Here is a 27,786-nt window from a genome sequence, read left to right on the forward strand (position 1 = left end):
TGATGCATGTGAGAAGACGCAAAACTAGGGTTAGATGGTCCCCCACAAACAAAACACTTGCCTGCAAAAACAGAACTCCTATATGCACCTCCTATACATAGGGCAAATACCCACCTTGAGTTGCAACACTGACAATGTACTCAAATGGTTTGCAACATCAGAGAGACAATCACACCATCTCTGCCTCAGAAAGACTTTACACAGCTGCATCCTACACAACGAAACTGTTAAGATAAATAGTCTCTCTTGATATTTAATGGCATAGATAGTCTGCTGCCTTCACTTCGCTCACAATGCCAAGCATTAGGTCATCACAACAGATATTTTAAGTTTCCTACTCTCCAGATCTCCACAACCCACAATCTCCTGCAGTCTACAAGGCTCTCAAATATTTAAGAGTATCCTGCAACAAGTTTCACCCGAGGGAATACAGTTCAGCAAGCAGGAATGTCAGACTGAACCAAGGCTACACCACCACTCCATTCCATGGACAGCATTATAATCAGGGACTGTGATGTTGCAGGTAGCCTGTATGTCTAGGTTCAGTATCCACACCACACCACAGCTGCAGAGGAAGGTGCATTCTCCCTTTCATTTTACTGTTTGTCAAACCTGACAGCACTCAATATTGCACAATCTCTTCAAAGAAGATAATTCTGTAACATGCACCCCTGGGGGATGGGGGGCTGGGGGAGAAACATTATGGTTGCTGTGGTAATCTTAATTCTGGATTTCAGGACTTGCATATTTAAAACCTCAAATTTAACATTGCATTAATGTAGCTTCATGCATTGAATTAAGGAATGACTCAGTACAAATCTCCATGCATCTACTGAAGTCCTGACATCCCAAGGACAAGAGGCACAGAATAGAAAAAAAGGTAGCACAGGCAACAAGAAGAGAATGAGAGGCAGAGGGGAACCTCTGAGTTCCTGTGAGCAGGGAAGCAAGAAACTGGCACAGCTGAGGCACAACAAACCCCACACCAAACCAGATCTGTCAGTTGAGGCTCCTTGTTCTTACCGCTAAAGGTTATGTAGCTTGCCAGGATAAAAAGAGCTTAAAGCAGAAACATAAATGGGCACAGAGGAAAAGATCCCTGAAAGGTCCAAGGAGGAGATTCCCCAAAAGTAATAGTGTAACCTGTATTGAGAAGGGAACGATCATATCTAGATAGCAAAAATTCACTAATTTTTTTAATTATCATGGCAGAGTGCCCAGATGATGACTTTAAAACCCCTTCAGCTATTCAAGCATTTAATACTTATTTTCTCCATTTCTCTGAAGTTTAACTGCAATGCAAGCACAGCAGTAGTGCTACCTGAAGTTCTGGGTGCAGGCAGAAGCAGCAGCCAATGGGGTTCATCCATTGGCAAGCATCCCAAAACTCATCCTTCTTTTAAGAATCCAGGTCAGTGCTTCATGTTTTGGGCCAAAGCTGGTCTTTAGGCAGGCTAACACCTACATTTTATACTAGGTGCTCACATACCCCTCAGCACAGGAGGTGAGACAGCAGGCCAGCTCTCCTCTGCTCCCAGTCATCCTCCCCATTTCAGCACAGTAAGGAACATCTCCATTGTTCATTCCTTATCTAAGATCAGCAGCAACATTGGCTGAATTACTTCTCCTCTCACCCCACCCACCAAACCAAGCACAAATCTTAGCTGAGCCATGGGTCCTGCCCAGTCTTTCTCCCTAAAAACCAGCACCCCAAGCTGTGGCAAGGGGCTGAATGCAGAAGGTGGACGTGCCAGCCAGCAGGGCCTGCTGGATGAAACCAGGCAAGTGTGCATACCCCTGTGAAGAATCAGGTTACCCTGCAACAAAGATAGTGTGTGTATGCGCAAAGGAGGGAAGTCAAATCCTTCTGCCTGGGTTCCAAGGTTTGCTTTGTTGCTAAAATAAACCAGTGTTTGTTCCTGGGAGTGATGGGGAGCCGGACTCAAAGCAGCCAGAGGCACAGAGAACCCTCTCGTTCTGAGTTACAAACAAGGCTTTAAAAAAAACCCAACAAAAAACAAAAAACCAAATCAAACCAAAACCTTGGGACCCAACTATTCTTTACCTCACATATCTGGGTAAGGAAACACAATGGCAAACTGCTGATCTCAAGGGTGCCCAGGAGCAGACAAAACTATACCTTGATGGCTGAGCAGTCTAAAAGCTGACTGCTCCAGTGGAAATTCCAGTCCTTGCTCAAAGGCTGAAAAACTATATGCCTTTGTATAAACTATTACTTTGCTTGCTGGATCTATATAACACTTTACACATGTTTTCTTCCTGACATTTTCCATATTCCACCAGAAACTTGAGTAACTGTGCCACTTCTGGAAAAACAAGCTTGCATCCAGCTTTTCTCAAAAGAGCTTCTCCCCCCCTCCTCAAAGTCCCAAATTGCAAAACTATCTAAACCCTTCCTGCTCCTCTCCTAGCCTTCAGAGATTTACAGATCCCTTTCAGCAGCACCCTTTCACTACCTGGGATGTCTCTTAGTAACACCAAAAATCCAATAAAGTGGAGGCACATGGGAACAGCTTTATGCATAAAAAAATTTATATATACACACACAGGTCTCTCAGTTGGCAGTGAGCAGCTTTATACCAAAAATTTTGTCTCTAAGGCATCTGCCCAAAACTACTCTCTCTAGAGGCACATATAACCACAGGAAAAGCCTGCTTGATAGCCAGTTAATAGTACTTGCTCGAAATATTATTTTTTAAAAGGGAAGACTAGCCCACAGTGAGTAGAGGCTGCACAGAGCTAAGCCCAACATTGAAGGCCGCTCACGTTAGTGCAGAGTCCTTCAGCTTTCCATTCCTTATATGTGCAAAGTGTGCAAGCCCTCACACACGCTTCCTACTCACCCAGAGGTACATCATGTTAGCCTGGGTCCTTCTAACCCAGCAGTGAGATGATCCGGCAACACAAGAGGCACTTCAGTAAGACTGACGAGACCGAGGTTGGTCGAGGGTGTTTTTTGGTTTTTTTTCTTAAAGAAAAAAAATCCGAAGGGCTCAGTTTGAGGCTTAGAAAGCGTCTCGCCTCCTCCACCCCCCTCCTCCAGCTCTGGCTGCTCTGCGCTCTTCTCTCGCACTTAATCTCTCCCTGGGAGTTCCCAGCCCCGTGTGTCTGTACTGGCGTGCACAGCAAGCACACACTCTGCATTCGCCTCCAGGGAATTTCTCTCTGTCATTCTGCTTCTAAAAACACAATCTCGGCCTCACAAGATTCTTGCAATAGGCAGGGATGGGTGGGGTTAGTAATAAATGCAGCCCGGCTCCCAGCGCTGGAGAGCGCTTACTTTAGAAAAGGGAACTGTAGCCGTGAATGAAGCAGAAAAAAAACTTATCCTCCAAGGTCACTGGGGGTGAGGACCCATTCCTCTCCCCCCACTAATTGCTCCTCCAGGAATCATCCGCAGATGCAGGAGCCACGCAGAGTGCCATAGGCATGTTCTGCACATCTTCATCAGCCCCCCTAGTCAACACCCCAAATTCAGTAACAATTCAGTAGCTGTATTTAATCATAAACCACTGACAGGCATCAAGGGGCATAACTACAGGATCCTGAAGCTAAGGAGAAAACTGTGTCTGCCAGCCCTGGGGCTCCCTCAGGAAGAATAACCACTGTTGGCATGAGCTGGGGAAGAGAAGCAACGCAGATAAAGGGGTTAATCTGCTTTCGCAGGTGGCTCCACACCAGTATTTTACAGACTTGCATACTGCTGGAGGGAAAGCAGCAGCTGGCTCCTGTTCCTCAGAGTGTATCGGGTTCCTACTTGCCTGGAGGCAGCTTCCCCCCAAGTCTGACTGGGGCAAGTGCCCTCACAGCCTTGTGGTCCCAGCCTGCTTCAATTTCAGGACTGCAAAGCTCTGCCGGTGGGGCGGCAGCCCCAGGAAAGGCGTGCTGGGCGAAAGACACTCGTCCCAGTTTCCTCGACAAGCACCAGCAAGCCCTTCCCGGCACGAGCAAATCCTCGTCCCATCCCCCGTGCGCGATGCCACAGGATGAGTGTCACCTCGCAACTCATTAATCAGTTAAACCACTCTTCCAAACTAGGAAAACGGGTTTCTCGCCCCCTTCCCTTCCCGCCTCAAAATGAAGAACTGACTTCCCTTGCCGGGCTCCAAATGCTAAGTTAAATATGGCCTCATCTCAAATGGGGGAAAAAAAAAAAGAAAAAAAAAAAAAGTGTTTTCATTGAGGTACTGGTCTCCTTGGAAATGAGTTTTGAAGAAATATTTTTATCTCAGCTGAAGATATAGAAATGGTGCTATTCCACATATCACCTCTGCTTCCTCTACTTACAGATTACTTAAATGCAACCCAGGGGGCTTGGAGCAAAGCACACACCGGGCTCCACACGAGGCCCTGTCGACATGGGGTGACAGATGGATGGGCCCCCTGTCCCAGCCAGCCCAGACACCCAAGGTGCGCTCCACCCTCCCCAGGTTCCCTCACCTGCAGCAAGCCACAGATGCACCCCAGGTCAGGCTTGTCCCAGGAACAGGCCTGAGCACATGGGAGGCTGATGGGCTCAAAGAAAATAAATACATGACTGTCACTGCAGTCCCACAGAGAAACCTGGAGAAAAGGTTTATTCCCTTCACCAGGGTACAGCAGTCAATAGGGATCTGCTGGTTGAAGACAAGCAAGACAGTACTTTCCAGCCCAGAAAACCCAAGCTCTGCTGCCCGGGGAAAGGAGCAAGAGCTCCTCCAGAAAGCTGAGATTGCACAGGGTTGTTCCATTATGGCATTGCTCTGCTCTCCCATCTGCTCTCACCTTTTTGCACAATGGGTCATGTGGAGAGGGTGAAAAGCAATGTTCCTAAAAATCACTTACTGCACAAAAGCCTTTGCCCAACAGTCTCCAAAGAGTGAAGCATGTGATTCACAAACCTGTTCTCAAAGGCTCTGAGAGGAGCCAAACAGTAGCAATGCTGACATTTGCATCAGGATTAGACCCTTCTGTTAACATCTCTGAAGCAGGGTCACACCAGCAGCAACAACTAGTTCAGCCAGCCTGCAGATTGAAGTAGACGTTTCTGCACCAGATAGCCTTGAAAATGCCATCAAGGTTTTCTTCTGATTCAGAATCACAATTAAAAAATGATCCTATGGTCATTTAAATGAAAGCTGAGATTCCTTGTGTGCACGGGAAAAAGTGAGAAAGCACATGGACCAGGTAGGCAAACCCAAATAAATCCTAGTTCATATGTATTCCTATAAAGAAAAAAAAAGGAAAAAAAAAATTCTTCCCCTTCTTCCCCAAGCTCTCATCCTTTAGGCCACCTTCAGGGAAAGAAAATAAAAACTTTCAGAATAAGCCTATTCGTTAATCTCAGTAACTGAGGCTTGTTAGAAATCATCCCAGCAATTCCACATTGTGCATGTCACATTCAACCTCAAATCAAAATAAGACCCATGAACCCTCATTGAATCATCTAAATACTACCTCAAAATTTATTTGCCACCGTTGGTCCAAAGCCACCACCTCTCCATGGAAGGCACACAAAGATTACTGAGAGCAGCAGGCTTCTGGTGATGTAATGCCTTTGTCCTGGAGCAGAGCCCTGTTTGATTGAACTGCAAGAGCAGGTTTCTCAACACCCAATATTCTCAAGCAGTGAGAGGAGTACCCAGCAGGTCAGGAAATGAGGCTGCAGAAAGACTCGAGAGGCACCACCACCCTGCTTCAAGAGAGCTGCCACTGCCCAGAGGTTCAAACCAACACGAAGAACATGAAGCACATGCCCACCACTATGCACAGCTGCAGAACTGGTAGCAGTGCGATTTTAGCCTCAGATTACAAGCAAGAAAAAGATTTGGCTTGGCTGATGCAATTGGGGGGGGGGGGGGGGGGGGGAAGGAGGAACAACTAGATGAGTAATTAGGTCTTCATTATGCTTTGTTACAGATTTTTCAACTACATTAGCTGGTATATAAAGAGTATCCACACAAGACATTTCTTTCTGAAAAATTTCATCTAAAAGAACACGAAATATTCTCTAAGGAGCAAGTGGACAACAGTACATCAATGCATCTTATTCCAGAAAAACAAAGACAGACATGACTAAGACAGGCTTCTGATACAGGAAGCTGGAATCCCCTGCAAATGTTTTACCATGATCCTAACAACAGCAGTTTACAGGAAAAGTGTCAGGGAGCTTGTAAAGGCTGCTGTGTGTGGAAATACACATTATCTCTTAGGGATCTTTCACGTCTCAAAAAGGATTAAAAGTAGAAAGGAAAAGATTTTAAAATTAATACATACCAAGCTATGAGAAAAATGTTCAGAGAGCTGTAGTCTAGTGAAACATTGGTCCCTCTTCTCTGATGGGAGGCTGTTGTGTAAATCAAAGTGAAAGGGGAAGAAAGCAGTCTGCAAAGACTTTAATACTTGTTAGAGAAGTAAGACGGTCTTAGCAAGTAACAAAAGGGGAAAGAAAAAAAGGAGCAAGTAACCACCTATTTAATATTGTATAAAGGTATTCGGAAAAATATGAGACACTGGGAAAAAAGAAAAAAAAACACTACCTGTTTCCGTACCAGTATCAAAAGCTTTAATTACGTACAAGAATTATTGTGACTACTCAGTTATGTGCATAAACTCAACCCAAATATACTGCTGGCATATAGGTTTCAAATAAGACAAATGCTCAAAAAACAATTTACTGAAAGTTCTAGCCTATTTAGGAAAGATCTGAGTGGGCAAGCAGGGAATGGGCACGGCACAGTTTCAAACAGTTGTTATCTGTTTCTAGCTGACTGTGTCTCAGAGGCGTATGACTTCAAATGCTCGTGGATTAACATTCTAGCAGATAAAGCTCAAGACAGGGTACGAGCTGGTGTGTCTGCTACGCGCCACTGAAATCACATTAGATAGCACACGGGATGAGTGGCTAGATGAGCACCTCTTCATAATGGAGGGAAAATCCCATCTGATCATCTGGAATTTCTAATGTGACAACACTTGCGGGAGGCATAGGGGGGCTGGTGTCAAAGAACACCCTCCAGACTGCTAAATTAGAGAAAACAATTTCTTAGTTCAAGAAGTGTTACACTGAAAATTAATAAGTCTATATTAGATTCCATCTTTTCCAGACAGGAAAGAGCAATCAATTATAAAAATATAAATTAGCAGTAGCTTAGTTAAAGTGATTGTGACAATTGCATCTGGATGTGTGTAAGGAGAATAGAGACCAAACCAATGCACCTAGGTACATACTCAGCACTTGAGTGGGACCAGAGGTACAGTGGCACATTTTTCCTAGACAGACAGATTGCTTATCGGGCTTCCCTGTCACATCCCCGCACTTGAACACTTGTATATATTCTAGCAAGTGAAAAAAAAGAAAAGCTGAAAGAAGAAAATAGAAAGGAAATTAGAAAGGGAAAAAATAAAATTTACAAGGGAATCCTAGCGACAGGAGGTAAAATCCACTGTCAGAGCTGGAAAATGATAATGTGTTTTTAGAGCTTCTCAAGAATAGAAACCCCAGCAACTGCATTCATCTGCTACTATGGGGAAAAGGTAGAAACATTCCCAATACTGAAGGAAGAGCCAAAGAATTCAATACGTATTTCTGTTCTATATTTGGAGAAAAGTCAGCTGTTGCAGTCTGTGATAACAAAATGCCTTCCATTCCAGCAGTAACTAAGGAAGATGTTCCAACAGCTACCCAACAAACAGCTCTGTGGCACTCTTATCTACCTCGAGCTTGCAAACAAAAGGGATGCAACCAGATAACAAGTGGGTTTTAACTGTACTACAGCTGTGAACATATTTAAATGTGCACACTGCAGTCTGCTTTGAACTGCATCGCCTGCACTTGGAGCTCTAATAAGCCCTAACTACAAGCACTAGCATTAAACCTGCCATAAGGCCAGAAGTACAACTGTGATGCAATGGCAACAGCAAATGCAGGTGTTTCTGGCAGGCCATTATTATTAAAGCCTTGGTGCTGCTCGCTGAGTTTAGCCAGCCCCCATCATACCAGAAGTCTGCATCAGGAAAGCAGCACTATTGCTGAAGGCATGAGATTGCAGAAGGTTCAAGTGGGAAATCTAATTTCAAACTGAAGGAAAGCAGATCCTCACAGCCAAAAGCCACACTGAGTGTCCATATTTTATGCAGAAGTCAGATTCAGACCAAGGATGAAGACTCAATCATTGTCCTACCACAGCAAACATTTCAAAAACCATCTACAAAAGGTCTGACTGGAGACTGGAACAGCAGCATGCTCTATGGCACCCAGAGGGAAGTTTCTCCAATTCAGTGGCTGCTTTCCATGGCTTATCTGACTCCAGCAAAAGATCCCAGGAAGAGAACAGAGGAATCAGACCTCTGCTAGTCGTGGGTTTGGGCATGCCTTGTGTCTTGGGGGGTTTTATTTGGTTTGATTGGTTGATTTTTATTTGGGGTTTGTTTTGGCTTTTTGAAAGAAGATTAGAGATGGGGCTGGAAGCTATCTGGGGAGAGGCACAGAAGGCAGCCTTGGGCACACATGCAGTTCATATGGAGATAAGAGGATCTTCTTTGAGGTCGGTTTGCTCCTTTGGGTGCCGCTGGAGACTACCCTGGCTGCAGAGTACTGTTCATCTGTGAGACTGCCTCTGCTCAGGATCCCGGATTATCTGTGATTATCAGAATTTCTGAGCCACAAGGTAGATTTCCTCTGAGCATCCGAAAGGACTACAGGAAGCCTCACTCTGCATTATCCTGTTTATGAAAGGAAGCAAGAATACAAAGTGCATGCAATAAATCATCCAGGAAAATACCACAATTCCTCTCAGATGTTTTGCCAAGCAAATAAGCCAAACATTGGCATATTACAAGAAAAAAACCTGACATTTTGTTATAGAGCAACCCACTACATTACTGAAAATGGATTCCCTGTTTTCTCTCCTGATGTATGGTACAGCAAGAGGCTTCAGAAGAGAGACTACTTATTTAAAGCAACCTATCAAGGGCTAGTTTATCTTCCACAAAAAGCAGAAAGCCTGAAACAATAAAACTCCCTGACATGCAAACAAACCCAACAATTTTTAAGGACTGTCCTGCTACTGACTTATGACAGTAGTTAAATGTAAGCCCTTAAATAAACTCCAGGAGATCTCAATTCATAGGCTTATCATTCAAGTACATAAGGGAAAAAAAAAAGAAATGGCTACCAAGAAAAGCTTTTTCAAGTTTGTTTGGGATTTTCCTCTCCTCACAACTGTGCTCAAGAGCACTATTCAGGAAGGCACTGCCAATTCTTTAAGAGAAAAAAGCTCAGTAACTAGGAAAGGTACTTTGCTGAAAACATGTTCCCAAAAATACACTTTTAAATTAAAACCAAAAACACCCACATGAACAAAACTAAATTGTGAAGCCAGAGAATTCAAAGTTAAACACTGAAGAGCATGCAAGCATTTAGATGTAAGGAATTCTCACAGCTCCAGTTTGGGCATTCATCTGCAGAAACAGAATGACTATGCAGCCACTCCCAGGATATAGCAAACATGAGTTGGGCAGCCAAGTGGGAATTTCCATGAATTATACCTGTCAGCCTTACTATGGTGGATGAGGAGTGAAGTCTGCAATCCTCCAATACTTTCTGAGAAGAATCTAGCAATCTGAACATCTACAGAAGAAAAAGTTTCTCTGCTGCTGTGTTGCCACCCTAGGCTTGATTTTCAGGCTTTATCTTCTGCATTCTACCACACAAGGATCTAGTCTGAAGTCCACACTGAACTGGCATAGAGCAAATATATTTAGGTACTTGTAAGAGGGTAACAGAGTAAGCTCCAACTCTGGTATTTAAACATAACTTTTTTAAAGTTTGGTTAGCTAATATCTACCTTAATACCTTCATAAAGGGAAAAAAGTTGATCTCCCTTCAGTTTTTCTATGGAGTAGCAGAAAGCTATTACAAAGCATCAAATTCCAACAAAAGTCTATTTTTAGTGTCAAATCAGGAGTACAATATCCAGTTGAACTGATAAAGGGCAGAAAGATTCCCTGTGTCCTAGACTTGTCAGTGCTAAACAGGGTATTTCTTTGGCTGTGGATTCTGAAGAGGAAGTCATAAACAAACAAACAAAAAACCAAACAAACAAAAAAAATCAGCTCAGCTCCTACATTAACAACTCATCTCTTTCTAGTCCACAAAGGAAGCTATACCAAAGGATGAACTGATGATGGCATCCAATACAAGGTATGAGACTTCAGGTAGCAAGAAGGAAATTGCTTTCAAAACCTCATCAATCAAGCTGCAGCAAAATTACCCCTTTTTTTTTTTTGTCTCTGTGTTTACCATGTCAAGTGGTTGCACTGCATGAGTGATTCATCAGCACACCACCATGCCAGAAATTAAGAAAGGGTATGAAGATGAAAGTATTGCAACAGAAGGTAAAGGGGAAGACAGGGCACAGCTCTCTTGTCTGGACCACAGGGGCATTTACTAATTCGCTGAAACTTTGGTTTAGGTCTATTGATATTAAAGGGGAATACAGATGGAGAGTAATACCATCCTGCAGAAAGGGAGTCCTCCTGGCTTGTTTGTGCAAAGGAAGGTTAACAATGTTAGCGAGTTATTCAGGAAGTAATGGATACCTTCTTGCCCTGAGCAAATTCCTTTTCAATAACAGTAGTATTTTCCTAGGCAATAAGAGTATATCAAGGTATAATGGCTACTATATTTTTCTACAGAGGCCCTGTACTGCTGGGATCTATTTTACTATGGCTTAGAAAGCAGTTTACAAATCACAGGATGGTAAAGTTGCTAAAGAGAGGAATAAAATTCTATCCTTTATCGCTTGGGTTGAAAACTGGGTTTTAATGTCCCTTTTTAATGGTATAAAATGCATTCTCTTAAACTTAGAGAGACTCAAAGACGAATAAAAACTTAAAGCAAATTGTAAATACACCTATGAGAGGGAAGAAATCAGCAAATACTACATTCTGCTCATTTTTTTTATCCTTATTGTCACAGATGCCTTATTTCTTCTTTTATTCAAATAGCATTCTTTCATTTGACCCTCTGAGAAGAAGAATAATCCATGACTTTCCCAAGCAGCCTAATGTACCTAATGAAGACAAAATAGCTGAAAGCCTGAAATAAGGCTTCAGCGTGGGAAATGGCACAAGGATATAATCAGCAAAGAAGAAAGGAATGACTGCAGCTAATGAAGAGGTAACACCAATAAACACTGAATGACATCTGAAAAACAACAAAACCCAATTGCTAAAAGACTTTGGTGGAACACAGCACCTACCTGTGATAAGTATGGGTGGGTGGAAAGAGACCAAACACACGTGCTGGGGACTGCAGATACTTCCATTACATAACGGGAGTAAGAAAACCCAGGCAAAATCGCTATTAGCAGAACTAAAAGCAAAATATTTCAACAAGGGTATTGGCAGTTGTCAAGCCACATAAAGGAACAGCAGACCGTTCAAATGTAAAAGGCATTAATAAAACATAAGAAAAGAGGTATAAATAGATATAAAACAGAGAAAGATTTCGAGATGACAGAAAGGCTACCGGAAAATTTTAGTTGTAGAATATAATATCCCGAACTTCAATTCACAATGATCAGCAAAGGTCAGTTGTCAGAAATGCAATTCTGCTTCTGATCTCATTCTGAACGAAGCACTCTTTAACCATACCTGTGCCACCACCATCTAGCTGGATTACTCTCATGGCTGCAGCAAACAGTTCCCTCCATCTGACTGGTCCCTCGGGGAACTATGGGCAGAAGACAATTTAGAAAATGTGTACATGTAAAGACTAACTGCACTACTGGTCTCCCACTTTATAGACAAGAGAGAATCTATTCTTCAGAGTCTTTTTAGTGTATATACTTAATACGGGACTTCCAAGAGGCATACAGATAGATACCTCTGACTTAACAGATCTCACATGCAGTGAGTACTGAAAACACCTGCATTTTGTCACATGGGACGTCCCAACAAACTGACATTTGTGTCAATGACTGTATTTGAATCAGGAGGATTCTGGCTCTCATAGGAGCAGACCAGCTGTAGATCGGATATTAAGCATCACTGCAGTCTGTGGGGTCACATACTGTGACCTTCAAACACCTTCAGCACATTAAGGCTCATCCACTTTCCCTTCTTTCTCTGACAGGCAGCCACGACAAAAAAACAAACCAAAAAACCCCACACCCAAACAAACAGTACTGTGAATTCCATTCTGTTGCATTTTCTGGCAAAATCAGACTCTTCCATTAGATATTAATTGCAACCTCCTTATTCTTCCAATCCCTTTCTAATACTAACAGACTGAATGAGTAGCAACTCACACTTGATATAGATGAAATTAATGGTTTGAAATAACTATGGCTAGTCAACACACGCATTTATTGTGTCCTAGGTCCTATGCAATAGAGTCCCATTTTATCTGAATCCAAATTTAAGCTCTGAAGTGTAACCATGCCATCTGATAAGTATTATAACTGCTAGAGAAGCTACTCACTTGGATAAAAAAGCAACAATATATTAAATTGTTCCCTGTTCCCAAATTTCCAGAAAGCAACAGTGACCAGAACAATCTTTTTTCATCCTTGTTCGACCTGAAGAATGCAGTTTCCCTTTCAGATAAAGGCCTTTCTATGGTTATCTAATGGTAATGTCACTACAAACTGGATTAGAGACGCCCAGAAACCTCGAAATTCGTACACAGATAGACAGCTGTATCCAAAGTCTAAGTCTGAAGGAAATCAAATGCTCCAAATTGTGCTTAATGTAGTTAACTTTGCCCTTTAGGTAGGATAAACCAGTAAGAACATATTACACAGTGATTAGATTAATTCTTGAGTAACATTCAGATGGCTGGCTCTATCTGTCTATTTCAAATTATTTCAGAGACGATCATTTTTCCCGTACTCTGCTCTGCAGCAGCAGCTGCTCAAGAAAAACAGCAGTTCTCCGTCTGGGGTGAAGTTGACAGCAACTGGGGACAACGCTGCTGTCAGAGTTCAGCTCCCAGTTCTGAAATGCCATTCTACTGGAAATACCAAGGAGCCTAAATCCGGCTACATATACCACGGGATGTAAAATATCTCTATCTCAGCTTTCAACAGAAAGCTCGAGTCTCATGACATTTACTCCTTTGGCCCCTGTCAGTCTTCCTCCAGACCCTGCAAAGGATCGGAGCTAGCTACCATAAATGGTTGGAAAACAAGATGCTGTTCTCCAAGCACTTGGAAATGAGCAGCACTGTTTTAACTTAGAGAGACCATGGCAAGGAGCCAGGATGACAGGTGCCCTAGAAATAAAGATGAGGATCAAACTGTTGCTAATGTTAGCCACGGTTGTCCTCCTGACCTGTAAGAAAGGGTAGCTCATGCTCTCCAGGTGTAGCAGGAACAATGGACCAGAAAACACGAAGATGTGTTTGCTGGTAGTACCTAAAGTGTCTCCTCAACAAAATCCAGCTGCAAAGGAATTTCAGTGGGTCTCATGAGATGCAATCCTACTGCTAAACCTTTATGGGGCCTGGAGCATGATGCTGCTATGACATCAGAGTGCAACTTGTTGAAATCCAAAGGCAGCAAGAGTTAAAACCACAGATTCCTCCTAAAGTGCCATGAGCTACAAATCTCTTGTGTGGGCAGCAGCAGCAACTAAATCCACTGAACAATTGGCTGGCCTTTGGAAACAGAGGTGGGAAGAGACATGTCATAGGGGACTGCCTACCCTCACCCCCAGGTAAATAGCAGCACAGGATCTGCTGAGGTTTTCAGTTAAAATCCATGAGACAGTTCTCATCATTTTATCAACAGCCTCTGGAGACAGCAGCCTCTGACCTTTATCAGGAAGAGCACCCTTGTCCTCTAATCACAGACTTCCTGGAAAATGCAATCTAGCTGGCAATTAATACAGAATGGAAGGGGGGTAAAAAAGCCTCCTAACATCAAGTTATTACTGCAATATTTTTCAAATATGTCCCCACCAAAATTCAGAATTCAAGCAGATTCTCACAACCTATTTCACTCCCACAAGCATTATTTAACAGTTTCTACTAAAAAGATTTTTCTCACCTCTCCCTCCACCAAAAACCCTACCCCCTCCAGTCTTGGTTTGCAGATATTGCTAGCGGCAGCACAGCATCTTGCTGTGAAAGCTTCAACACAGGGGTGCAGAGCACGACCTGGGCAGAATTACATGTGCCATTTCCACTGGGAAATCTAAGAGACTTATTAAGCCAGGACAGTGCCGATTAATCTACAAATGGAATGAATCAAAAATGTGTTCCTGGCCCCTTCCCCTTCACATCCCAAAACCTCAGGGGAGCTGAAACCATCTGGCAAATGCCTGCTCTGAGCAACTTTATGCTACTGCTGGAAATGCCTCTCCCTTAATACTAAGAAGAATGAAACCATCTTCCATCCACCAGGTATTCTCAGGAGCATCTGCATAGCTCACTGAGGTAGGCTGCTTGCACTCAGCATCCTTCCCCAGCCAATGCAGAGCTGCTCACTCACCATGCAGCAGAAGTCAGCAGAACAGAAAGCAATCCCATTCATTTACTCGGGGTCCCGCTGAAGCGGCCGGCAGGGGCGGGGCGCAGAAGCTGTGCCGGACTTGGTGTAAGGCACACAGGTGCAGATCCCAGCTGCAGGCAGGCAGAAGCATGCCCCCTGCCCAGCCTGAGGAAATGCTCCTCCTCAATCTTCTCAGTCCTTTCTTCATGCAGGTAGGGTAGCAAGGACATATTAGTTTATGTTATTTAAAGAAAAAAATAATAATAATCTCTCTTCTAAACACATTCACAATGGAAATCTGACCAGAGAGCTTGATGGGAAATTAAAACATCAGACCAGTCCAAGGTTCATACATAGCAGATATTATTACTGTGAGACAGAATGAAGGACTGACTCAGAGATGCTGAATACCCTGCACCATTTGAGTAATAAGCAAGCTCAGGAAGAAACAGAGCTGAGGCACATGTCACAAAGAAAGTATCTTGGGCACTTTCAAGATCATATAGGAGCAGAGGAACCGCCTATCTTACAATTCAGACACACACCAAAAAAGAACCCTAAAAGACAGAGAAAGAGCAGTCACGTGGCTGTGGAATAATGTCAGTGGTAACAACTGGCTTTTGATTGTCACAAAACGCAAACACAGGACAGGGGAGACAAGAGGTCCTCCATGCTCAGGGACAGCACAGAGCACGTTTAGACAAACATCCATCAGGAAGTGCCTAACTTGTTATTACAGACTCCTAGAAACTGGAACTCTGATCCCCTAAATTACCCTTCCACTACTTCACTACATTGAATCAGAAAATGTTGGTTTACTTCACAATATTCAATTTAAGCCTTTCTTGATACCAATTAAGCTGTCTTCAAAGGACATGGTAAATAATCAATCCCCATACTCCATATTTTCCACTGTGTCCTTTTTAAAAGAAGGAACAAGCTTGGTATTTTCCTACTGTGTCAGGTTCCCTGAGCCTCCTTTTCTTCCCTGGACATTTTCCAGATTTCACCTGTGTACGTCCCAAAGTGCCTACAAGTAGGCACAGTGCTCCACTTGCTGTACTAAGCTACAAAGAATAACTGTCTTCTGCAGTTTACCTGACATACCTGGAAATGCATTCCAGGTTTTCAAAATTACAAAAACCAGCACCACATACTCAGTTTATCTCCTATTACCCCAGATCTTTATTTGGATATTAGTGCTTAGCCAGTAAGTCTCCATTTTACACTGCATATACAGTTCCTTTTGTTAATACAGCTTGGTTTTGTTCAATTTCACATTGTTGGATTTTAGGGCATTTCTGAAATTTACTGTGACCTTTCCAATTTCTAATCCTACCTTCCAAAGGCTGCCAGGCCTTGCACATACATATATTCAGTCACTGTTTTATTACCCTCAGTTTTGATGAGCACTAGAGAACAGCAGAGCAGCCAAGCCAGACCACGTTAAGACTCCAGATCAGACACACACACACAGAAAAACATGATATAATTGCTCCACATACGGTTTTCCAATGAGGCATTCAGCCCCTTCTTAATTTCACCTTTCATTTGTCTAGTTTATGTAAAGGTCATGTGGGACTATGTCCAAAGCCAGTAGCTTTCTCTGTCTGCCAGGCCTGCTGCCATGTCAAACAAAAAACTAAAATTGATCTGACATTATTAGCCCTTAAAAATTAGCAATGTATGTCTGCTGTTGGCTTAATTTCCTTTAGTAAAGGATCTGACCATAAGCATCTGATCTTTTTCAGCATCTTTCCACATTCTGTAACTGCACTGACCAGTTGAATTTCTTGGAATCTCTAGGCACCTTCAAAAAAATAAAGATGCAAGAATAATATTTATTCACACACATGCTCTTCATTCACTTGAAAGCTGTGCAATTTCATGATGTGCAGAATGCACATTGGAGAAAACCCACCACGGCAGCACAGGTTCTGCATGCCCAAAGGAGGAGACCATCTTTCACAGTGCCAGCAGTGCTGGGCAGCACACCTCCCTCTGGAAGAAAACAGCTCGGGCCAAGATCCTGCTCAAGCCAGGAGAGCCGAGAGAATGCCTACTTAGGCTGTCCTCTAAAAGCAAGTCTCTCATGAGCACTCCTCCTCCAACACCCCTCCTGGATGTTGCCTCTGCTCAGAGATCAAAGGCTTCAGCGGAAACCTTTTCCACTGTGATTCTTCAGCGAACCAAACGCCGGCACAGGACGCACGAAGGGGCTGCCCTCTCCCCATGCCTCTAAATACAACTTCCCTGGCTCAGAAGAGCCGTTCCAGAAGCACCTATGAGGAATCACCTCCCGGACCCCGGCGGGACGCCAGGGGCCGAGCCCCCGTGTCGGCGCGGCGGGCTGGGCTGAGCGGGGCAGCCCGAGGCGCGGGCCCGGGACGCGGACGGGGCGGGGCGGGGCGGGGCAGCGCTGGCCGTGCGCCGGCTGCCCTCTCCCGGCAGCCCAGCGCCAGCGCCGCCCGGCACCGCGGGACACCCCCGCTGGCACGGCACGGCACAGAGCCGAAGCTCCACAGAGCACGGGCTGTCCGGCAGCAACGCGCTGCGGCACTTTTGGGTACCTAGAAATAACAGCTGCACAGGTATTATTCAAGGGGTTTAAAAAAAAATTGTACCTATATCTAGATCTATATATATATCTATAGATAGATATGTATATGCTGCAGACCCCAAGTCACCCTCACCCAAGAGCTTTAAAACCACCTCAGTTTTAAGTTAGTGATGTACGGAAGAACTTTTCTCCGACAAAAAATACCTCAAGTAGGGAGCTATTGCCACAGGATGCTGTCGATGCCAAAGGTTTAGACAGGCTCTGAAACCATTTAGAGAAATTCAATAAAGAAAAAAATCTATCACAGGTGACTTTAAAAAAGAATAAAAATCTATAGCCAGGAAATCCCAAAGCCACAGGATTGCTTCAAGAGCACAGCAGAGGGGAAGTATCCCCGAATCTTGGCACTGCTCCCTCTGTTTTAAGTACTTGCCATTAGACACTGTCAAAGCCAGAACACTGGAAGGCAGAGACCTTCTGTCTGACCTGGAATAGCTGCCTTCATGCTCTCAATAGGATATCATAGCTATCAACAGGCCATTTTCTCTGCACCATTTGGTTTTAGCCCTACAACTGATCCAGACTTTTTCTAACATACATGCCACACTCAGGCGTAATTATTCAGAAGGGAAAATCTAAACAAGATGCTGTCCCTCTTGCCAAAGGAACTGAGGGGCTTGGGAATCTCCAAGATAAGACATGGAATACCACTCATATGGTCACCACAGGAGAAAAAGTGGTCTCCTGATACTCTCCCAAGGATGACTCATATCTCCTCTCTTTAACCCTTAAGCAGAGATGAGAAATTGCTTGAATCAGAGGACTCAAACATGAAAAGAATTTGTATTACATCATCCAAGCCCATTTCCTGCCAACGCCTTACAGCCCCAGAGCTTTGGCCGGACTATTCATCAGCAAGGTATTTGTTACTTCCCTTGAGAAGCTGTTTATAGGTCTTCATGAGCTCACTTCGAGGAAGTCTTCCCATGTATTGAATTAGGTGCACTCCTTAACTATTTCTTCTCTTACAACTTCTTTCCACGTGGTTACTTACTATCTTTTGTTATTGATTATGAGAAATGCATGCACTGGCATGGAGTTTGCTGGATATGTTTCTGGAAGGTATTCTGCAAGGAAAGGATTCTGTGCCTTATATTCAGAGATTAGAAAGGCAGCAGACATGAGGGAAGAGGGGAGTAAATATACCGCCAGAGGGATCTATTTGCAAGGCTCATGTCAAATGCAAGACATTGTGCTTCCTGTATTATTTAAGGGGTTAGATGCTAGGAAATCTGCTCAACAAAAGAAAGGAGAAATTTGGGGGAATGTGACTAATATAAACACAGAGACTTGGTTCAGAGTGAAATTTCAGAAAGTTTTATAACAAGCTAAACTATTTGGTGGTTTGTGTCTTACAACTTTTTTGATCCCACTTATTGTATCTTTCCTGCAGCATCTTAGGGATATAGTCTGGGCTTGAGAAAACAAGGAACCACTTCTTCATGCTTCAAGTGATCTAGCAAGTGCCTGACCGAGACAGTTCTGGATTCAGGGGAGATGCATCACCAGATTAGTCTCAGTGGATCTTGCTTCTCTAACTCATCCTTAATTATTTAAACTTCCATCTGTAACCAACTCCTCCTTCAGTTTTTAGCTAAACATTCTGTTCTCTATCTTCCTTCTCACATACCACAATTTACATTGTTTTAACTTAACTCTCTTCACTCTCTCAACATGTTTTTACCTTCTGAATGTACTGTGAGTTTTAAGTAGCATGGAATGCAATCTGGTAAAGGACTTCTCAGGTTCCTTCCCTCCTGCAGTGTTAAATGGCTGTCCATAAGCATATCTGAACCGGCCCAAACTCTTCATAGCTTCATGACACAGTAACATCCCAGCAGTTCCCCCACTACACACTCTTGAACCCCTTTGTGTGCAGCCACCTCACAGATGCTTCTCACCTCCTGAACATATTGGACATTTTTGCCCAGACTACAGTCTCTGAAATGAAGCTCATTATTTTCTATGGGACACTGCAGGTGAGTCAGTAATAGAATATCCCTTCAGTCCTGTCTAGTACAGCGTGGAAACATTTCATTGCTTGCCTGAAGAGGGGCTGTAGGAGCCAGGACAAAGTAGATTTGGCAGACTTATTCTAATCCACCTAATTTTAAACATAAGGAAAGTGCTTAGTGCAGTTTTCCTTCATTAGCTCGGTCCCATCCCAGATTTCAGGTTGATTGCTTTCAAGCCAAGAAGGATTCCTTAAAGTACCAGGAACACCAAGCATGGTCTTCTCCATTTTACATGGAGGATCTCAGAAGCTTCCTGATCTTTGAACTGGTTATTTACTCAGAGTAAGGTGTTAAGACTTTATTTGAGCCTCTCTAGAACCTCTCTCTGCCCCAAAGTTTAATAATTTGCATTAAATACACTTTTCAAACAAAGAGTGCAAGAAACTAACAACCCAAAAAAGACATAAACCATGCTCATTTCTAGCTTCTGAATAACTTTACACTTCCACTGCCACCACCTCACAGGTTATACAGCTATATAACATACACACTGGAGGTTTTATTTTCATGGCCAGGTACTAGGAGGAAAGCAAATCAAAAACTAAAACTTTTCAGGAAGACTACTTAGATTTGAACTTTTGAGACAGGGAGTTTTTGTTACAAAAATGACCAAGCAGGGCACTAGAAAGACTGTGGTTGGTGCTATCATGGTACAAGTGAAAACAAGCAAGTGACCAAACCATTTTCCTCCAGGATGACATTTTTGTTTGCTTCATGGCAAGAGCATCTCAGGTCTGTTGGTACTAAATCAAGAGATTCTTTTGGGTAGATATCCTAATCAATGCTGGGCCACTTAGCTGCTAATCAAGTTGTGGCAATATTCCCAAATTCACACTTCATCCACATAACGGAGAAGAGGAAGATAGGTGAAGGAGTCCCAGACCACACAAATGAGAGAGGACAGGTTTCCCCCCCTGAATTCTGTGTGGAGATCCCTGCTGTTTGCTGCCAAGAGACCGCCAATGAGTAGCAGTGCCTCTGTGCAGCTCCAACAGGAAGCCCAGTGACCTGATGTCCTGCCTCCCCATGAGAGCTCTCACACACCCTTCACATCTCAGGATGGAGGTCTTCCTTGCCAAACTCCCCACATCAGAAGGACTGGGCAAAGAAAACAAACAGGGAGGGGAAAAAGCAACGGGGAAGCTTCCTGTTCTCACAGGCTGCCACCACTGCTGCTCAGTTTCTCCTCACCAGGCTGTGGCCCAGGGAAGGCAGCGCACACATCCGCCTGGAGCCGGCGATGTCCCATCAGATATTCCAATGCAGCAAGGAAGTGAAGACCCAGGGGAAAAGATTGACAACTGGAGAGAATTTAACAGCATTTCACCTTAAGCTTGAACTCAAAACTGAGAGGATACAGATAAAGCTGTTCCTAGCAGTTGCCATAGGCACCCACTACCTTGGGCTGAAGACTCATCTACATACAGGAGAACAGGTCAGGCCTAGTGAGTGCTCAGATGGAAAGACAGCCACTGAAATTAAGCTGTTGAAGGAAATGTCACTTATGATAGGTAACAATGTTGCCACCACATTAGCACCAAGCCAATGGCCCAGTTTGATTTAAGAACTGTACTTAGGGAAGTACAAGCTTTTAAAAGAGGCTTCAAACCAATATCCTAAGCTGTTGTGATAGCTGGGGCTCACTTTCCATAACAGAAGAGGTATAATAGCTCTAACATCCTGACCCAGTTCTGGTGTGTGCAATTACCTCCTGCTTCCATAAACTCTCTCTCCTCTCTTCCCTTTAGTGGCAGCTAAACAAGGTGTTCTTGCTCATTTTGCTTCCTGTTGGGGAACAAAATTATTCTGTGCAGCTGCCAAATTCTGCCATGGAAGTGCCAGTATTCAGCACTCTAACAAATCTCAGATATCACGTCTAATACACTTGGACATGAAAAGCACTAGAGCAATATAATATAGGCCGTGGCTATACAAAATGAGCTGGCACAGTCAGCATGCAACAGCTTTCTGGAAGAAGAATATGTATTCTTGATGAGTTTATCTGTATGTAAAAGCTGAATCAGTATAGCTGTACCAGTCATTTTCCATGTTGAGACCAGCTCAAAGTACCTCAGAGCTGTTTGTCACAGCTTGGGAAATGAAGCAAAGAAGTCTTGGTTCACTGCATTTTAGGCAGGCGCTTGCATTACAAAAAAAAGAAATGCCATTTTGTTGGCAGACCTAACAGAGGGCTGAAAAACTGAATAGTCCCAAGGGAATAAGTTCTCCTCACCAAAAGACCTAGTTCTTATCTCAGTTAGCAACGTTACACCATGTTACACCAATGTTCTGTCATTTTCCCTTTACACCGGCTTTGTCCCTGCCATCAGCCTAGCTCTGGGAAAAGGAAGGGTATCCTGCCATTCCGGAATGGCCATTAGGCATCCACAGAGCAAAAAACCTTGAATTCTGAGAATAGTCTCAGAGAGCTCTCCAGCTCCTTACAGGACTGTAACATAGATCCAGTAGTGCAAAACTTCGGCAACAGAAAACATCTTTTTAGGCAAACTTATACAATAATGACTTAGCACACATACTCCCCAGATCCTTTGACCACAAAAAGTCAAGCAAGCTGGCACTCTGGTGGGGCAGGGGAGGAACAAGAGAGCTGCACAACTACCCAGATCTTTGGGTTATCATAAAGCAATCCCACAACACCAGAATTCTGAGAGAAAGAGCCTCAACATGAACCCCATCTCATTTGTTTCAGTACTGCTGCCCATGCATGGTGACAACAGAACGCTTAAACACACAGGAAAAGATACAAAATAAACTCCGTTCTGGAGACCTAAGCATTCCCAAGGGGCCAAAGTGAGGACTCAAACCAATCACACATTTCCACTGGCAGGAATAAAACTCCAATAATCTGGAACATTTGGATATGATTTAACCACTAGAGGGTGTAAAAACAGCACAGTGAAAGGTTTGCAGCCAGCAATTAACAACATTCAGAGCTTGAAGGAACAAAAAAGGCATTCAAACAAATGAAGGAGGAGTAGGATGCTACATAAAGTGAAAGAAAGAGCAGATTTTGACTACTGCGGTCACAGGATGAAAAGCCCTAAAAATAAGCTCTGCTTTGTTACTTCTCCTTAAGAAAACACTGTGGGAAAAAAACCACAGTACAAGTACTTACAGTAAAGAAGTGCAATGGGGAAGAGCATGAAGAGCACCATACACTGACTTACCCTCACCAGCTCAAATCCAGCTCCTAATCTGAGGAAAATCCAACACAATTGCTCCTGTATCTCAATTATTTTGTTACAAGGTGAGGACCCCTACACGTATTCCCACATCACTTCTTCCTTTCCCAGTGCAAAAAAGCAGGTGATGGATCAGCCACTGCTGACCTCCCATGCCAGCCCCAGCCTGTGGCAACAGAAGACTTCTTTTTCTGCTGCTATCAAGTTAAAGGCTCGCAATCAGATTAGCTAAAAGCCTTGAAACCTCATTAGTGAAAACCAGATCTGAATTTAAGCTGCTTCAGGGACACAAGCAAGACAGAAGGACAAATACTACGGATCAAAATGTCCTAGAGAGCAGGAAGAAAAAAACAAAACAAACAAAAAACAGCCAAAAAATATTTTTACAAGCATTTGCTAAATGAAAACACAAGTTAAACTGCGGCTGTTTGTCCTCCAAGAAAATTCCATAAAGGTATCTGCCATCTGAAATACATACACACACTTTCTAACATTCATTACTCCCTGTGCTCACCCATACAGAGCTCCCCAGGGTTGCCCAAGCTGTAATTCTCATTTCACATCCTGGCTGTAGCATACCTTCCCGTGCCCATCCATGCTGATCTAGCAACCTGCCAGCAATAGCAGTTCTGGACATTCAAATCAGAAGAGTTCTTATGGGATGAAAAAGAGGAAACCTGTGAAGTGGGATGCACTGGTAGGCATCAAAACACCCCTAAACGGGTAGGTAAAGTGAAGCACCAAAATAAGGTACAGAAGGTGCTACCAGAATGGGAAAGCCAAAAGATATGAGCCACTTTAAGGATCTGACTGGCTCTGCCTCGCAGCCTAGCTTACCTCACTTAGCCTGGACAGAGTAGGAACACAACTCTCACAACTCTCACAGTATCCCAGTGTGTAGTATTTATTTGTGCTAGTTAGCAGTTTAATATATCCCAGAAGACATTCTGAATAATTTCCTCCTATAAATTCATACTCACATACCAAGCACCAAAGATTTAAGCTCTTCAGTTGCTGAGGCTGCACTATGCTGCACTTCCTTTACAAAAACATCTCCCATTAAGCTGTTATTACATATACCCAGACCTCATCAAGAGATGATGAAAATGGCTTTCTTTATATAGCAGTACCTGAGAGTATTAAAGAATTTGATTTTGGTTTTGTTATTTGCTCATTACTGAAATGTGCTGCATTATTGATTTTCCGTGCATATTAATCTCCTGCTACATTGGTTCATACTCTGCTTTGCAGTAGCACTGCAGAACATTGAAAAAAACTTTGTTCTAAGAAGGGGGATTTAATATGTGACAGTTGTATCTTACAACCATTAAATTTCATTTGTTCCAAAGCATCTCCTCCTTCCATCGTGCAAATTCATCAACTGGGATTTCTCTGTCTTCTGTCAGGAGACAAGAGAATGCTTACAGATACAGTGCACTGAACAGTGTGATTTTTACTGCTGTAGGAACACATCCTGAATAAGAGCAAGGGGCAGGGGGCCTGCAGGACTTGAAAGGAATGCAAGACAAGTTCACAGATATTAGAAACAACCCAACAGGACGTGTCATTCCCTACTCCACCAGCAAAGCAGACTCTCACAAAAACTCAGTGTTGTTTTGCTCCCCAGATGCCAGAATTACAGCAATAAGTATAAAACAGGGCCAAGCATGTACTGGCACTGAACATCTACATTCATTAACACTGAGGAGATACAGTAGGAGCCTAGGACAGGGATTCTAAGCTGTGACATTTTTAAGAATCAAGAATTTCCTGAGCTGTTAGTAACGAGGATGATATTTAACCCCTTACCAAGCACCTTGCCACATATTGCTGGAAGCCATAAAAACCCAGTCAATTAATCACATATGTCTCCACAAACAATCCACAACAGAACAAAACTATTTCTACACCATAACAGGACAGCCAGGAAACTGTCAGACAAAACACGCCTAAGTGTACAGAGATGCACGGACACATACATTTACTGCAATCAGACACTTACTTGATTGTCTCTTGCTGGATAGCCATGATAACCTGAAGTCAGAGGCTCGTTCTGCAAGACAAGAAAACAAAGAGTGAATGTAGGAGTTACAAGGAATAAAAAGCAAGGAAATATAGGCCCGTCTTAACTCGGCCAAAGACAAGACCCTGCATGAAATGGGGGAAGAATGAGCTAAAGTATTCTGCCAACTTCCTTTTTTCTATGTAAGCCAATACACCTAAAATTTATTTTCAACTGCATATGCCAAATTGTGTAGAAGGAAAAAAAAAAAAAAAAAAAAATCAAAGCCATAAAATAAGCATAAACTAATCCTATTCTACCCTTCTACCCTCTGTAATATCATTTATGTATAATGTTGGTCCTTTTCCAAAAAATTTTGATATGCAAACACATTTACTATGATGAAAACTGCACAAAACAGAACATAAAATTACAGAAGCTATTGCACACCTCACCCAGTCTTGAAGAAATGTTTCCCTAAACATTAGCTGTAAATGTGTCTTTTTTTCCTTTTCAAAACAATATTAATAGTTTAATATGAAGTTAAATAGTAGTCAATGTAACTTCCAACACCTCAGTAAGCCTGTGCAATATCTCAACACTCCCAACAGGAAATCAATCCTCTAGGCCTCATTTCTTCAGCCCAGAAGGGACTCTGAGCCCACATGTTTAGCAGCTCCATCATCCTCTCTGCAGGAATATAGGAACCTTCAACATTTCTGGCATTTCTCTATGAAATCCACAGACCCATTTCTATTTTAGCAGTGCAGTGGAAACTAAGATAACATAATACATCCTGAATGTTTATTTCTGTTTCTAAATTTATTTTTGGTTCCTCTCCCTCCAACACATCCTCTTTGGAATGGGGAAAGGGCACTCACATGCCCCAGGCATGCATCTTCCTGTCTGAGCAGAGGATAAACCAAACTAGACGAAGTCTGTATCAATTCCACCCTGGTATCCCTCTGCGTTCACAAGCAACTCCCAGCACAATGCTAGGAGGAGGGGGGAGGGGAAAGGGGAAAGGGGAAAGGGGAAAGGGGAAAGGGGAAAGGGGAAAGGGGAAAGGGGAAAGGGGAAAGGGGAAAGGGGAAAGGGGAAAGGGGAAAGGGGAAAGGGGAAAGGGGAAAGGGGAAAGGGGAAAGGGGAAAGGGGAAAGGGGAAAGGGGAAAGGGGAAAGGGGAAAGGGGAAAGGGGAAAGGGGAAAGGGGAAAGGGGAAAGGGGAAAGGGGAAAGGGGAAAGGGGAAAGGGGAAAGGGGAAAGGGGAAAGGGGAAAGGGGAAAGGGGAAAGGGGAAAGGGGAAAGGGGAAAGGGGAAAGACCACCCTCCACAATCACTTTTCTAAGTCTATCTATCTCCTGTTATGACTTGTGAGGAGGAACTCTTAAGTCATCCCTGCACTTTCTCCAGCAGCTCTTGGGGAAGGAGAAGAGGGAGAGAGAAGCCCTGACAAAACAGAGCAAAACAATCTCAAATTGTCAAAAGCAAATACATTATGGGCATGAAGCTGATTGGGATGTACAATCACTGTAAGGAAAGAGGTTTTGTTGAGATGTTTTAGGTTTTGTTCTGGGACATTTGAGTGAAAGGCCAGCTCCTACCAGAGAGAGGTCTCCTACCCTACACAGGGCATGTGGCCACTGGCACAGTGTCACAGTTTGCACAAAACACAATTTAACACAACTCCTGCTGAAAATCAAGGTGCTATTATTTCAGGGCAGAGACTAGCAATGCTATTTAAAGTTTGTATCCATCCTCTCTCTCTTCCTCTTTACCTCAAGCCTGTCCAGGGGATTCTCTGTGGAAACCTGCCAGGAAACAAAACACCTTCTCCTCATGCTGTCATGCATGTGCATGCACAGTATGAAAGCTTCAAGGACAACAAAACTTTTAGCAGCCAATTTTTGGGGATTAACAGTAATTAATTAGGCTGGCCACTGTGTGAGTACATTCTTCTCAAATACTAGCAGCCAGAAAGCAGGTTAAGCACAGAACTCCACCAACTATTCAGAAACAGAAGGAAAAACACAGAAGAACCAAATGGAGACTATCAACTACAATACCACACAAAGCTTTTGGGTTTAAACTATGAACTTAAGTAAGAACAAACACCACAATGGAAATGTACAGTTAGTCTTTTTCTCCCCCAGTGTAAGTACAACTTATAAGCACTGTGATTGTTTATCCCACAAACTACAGTTTACCAATCTATGTCTAAATACCATAAACATTCACCCTACATCAGGAGAGATGGTCTTCTCTTGAAAGACTATTCCAGGCATGCTTTTAACAGTACTTATACACACACCTGCAAGGTCAGTATCTCAGACAAGTTCCCGTGCAAGTCTCTCTCAATACCCTGAAAACCAGGAAGATTTCTACACAGAAAATAAGGAATTAATGGACAACTTGCCCTTACGAATATTAAAGATATGAGCGGTGAATGCAAGCCGAAAGTTATAATAAAGAAAGAAAAATATAATTGTCATTTTCAGGATTATGTTCTTCCCATAAAAGACCAATAAAGGGGACTGTCATCACGAGACTGGGGCAGAAAAGAGACAGAAATGAACTTTGTGGGATTTCCTGAAATCACAAAACCTGGATGCCAAGAAACCACAGCTAGAAACAGAACAGTTTCGAAAGTAGAAGCAAATCACAAACGGGTGAAGAGAAAGATGATTACAGAGATCTGAGGGCAGTCTACACAAGAAGCCAGAAAGAAACAAGAAAAATTGAATGGAAGGGGAAATGCCCCACATCCCACAATCTCTACTTTGCTTTTTGGAGGACAAATCTCACAGAATACGGACTAGTAATATCTGAGGGATATAGTTGCATCGGGAGGTAAAAGAAGAGGAGAAAGAGGGTTACATTAGTGAGAGTTCTGAGAGAGCAGAGGTTAGAAAGAGAGCAGCAGCTGGAGCACTAAGGTCACAAAAAGGCCAAAGATATCTCTTTGCCTTTCATACAGCAACGCTACCACCAAGTATTGGACTCTTTGCAAAATCCCTGCTGTGCGTATCATTGCTCTAATTGAACTTAACTCTCCAAGAGAAGGCAGGAAGCGCCTAGGGAAACCATCTCCTGCCAATAATCTCCAGTGCTGCCAATTTTACAGGTCACTAATGGTGAATCTGGGGCCTGCTGCATGATTATTCCATACAGAGTTTGCTTTTGTTGAAAACTAAACAGAGCAAGAAGTGAAAGCGTTAAACTCCTGCAACTGGAACAGCACAGTCCAGCAACATCCACACAGAAAACCCCTGCTAGTAGGCAATCTAAGGCAGCAGAGGCTGGGGATACAGCTCAATCTCCTCCTCTGACTGCACATGAACAAAACTAATCTCACCAAATGGAAGTGGAAATGGGAGAGGGAAGGTTTGACACAGATAAGTACCCACCACAAATATAGAGGGACTCTGCCTTCTGGCAGCAGCCTGATGG

The 27,786-nt window shown here is 43.3% G+C and overlaps 1 protein-coding gene across 17 annotated transcripts in view; it reads right to left on the reverse strand.

Annotated features, from left to right (window-relative positions):
* RBFOX2 (RNA binding fox-1 homolog 2) overlaps positions 1-27,786 on the reverse strand; it is a 171,092-nt gene that overhangs the window by 111,022 nt on the left and 32,284 nt on the right. For 14 of the 17 annotated variants that reach the window (XR_009486503.1, XR_009486506.1, XR_009486504.1 and 11 more), the window contains exon 2: positions 24,339-24,389. The exons of 2 other annotated variants lie outside the window; for them this stretch is intronic. Coding sequence is in view for 11 of the 15 variants with exons in the window: in XM_059846312.1 (XP_059702295.1) it covers positions 24,339-24,389 (51 nt within the window). In the remaining 4 variants the exon portion in view is untranslated. Of the gene's footprint in view, positions 1-2,864; positions 3,088-24,338; positions 24,390-27,786 lie in introns of those variants that run through there. One more of the 17 variants, XM_059846324.1, reaches the window with a different exon arrangement.

Source organism: Haemorhous mexicanus, chromosome 5, assembly GCF_027477595.1.
Source record: "Haemorhous mexicanus isolate bHaeMex1 chromosome 5, bHaeMex1.pri, whole genome shotgun sequence".
Taxonomy (NCBI): domain Eukaryota; kingdom Metazoa; phylum Chordata; class Aves; order Passeriformes; family Fringillidae; genus Haemorhous; species Haemorhous mexicanus.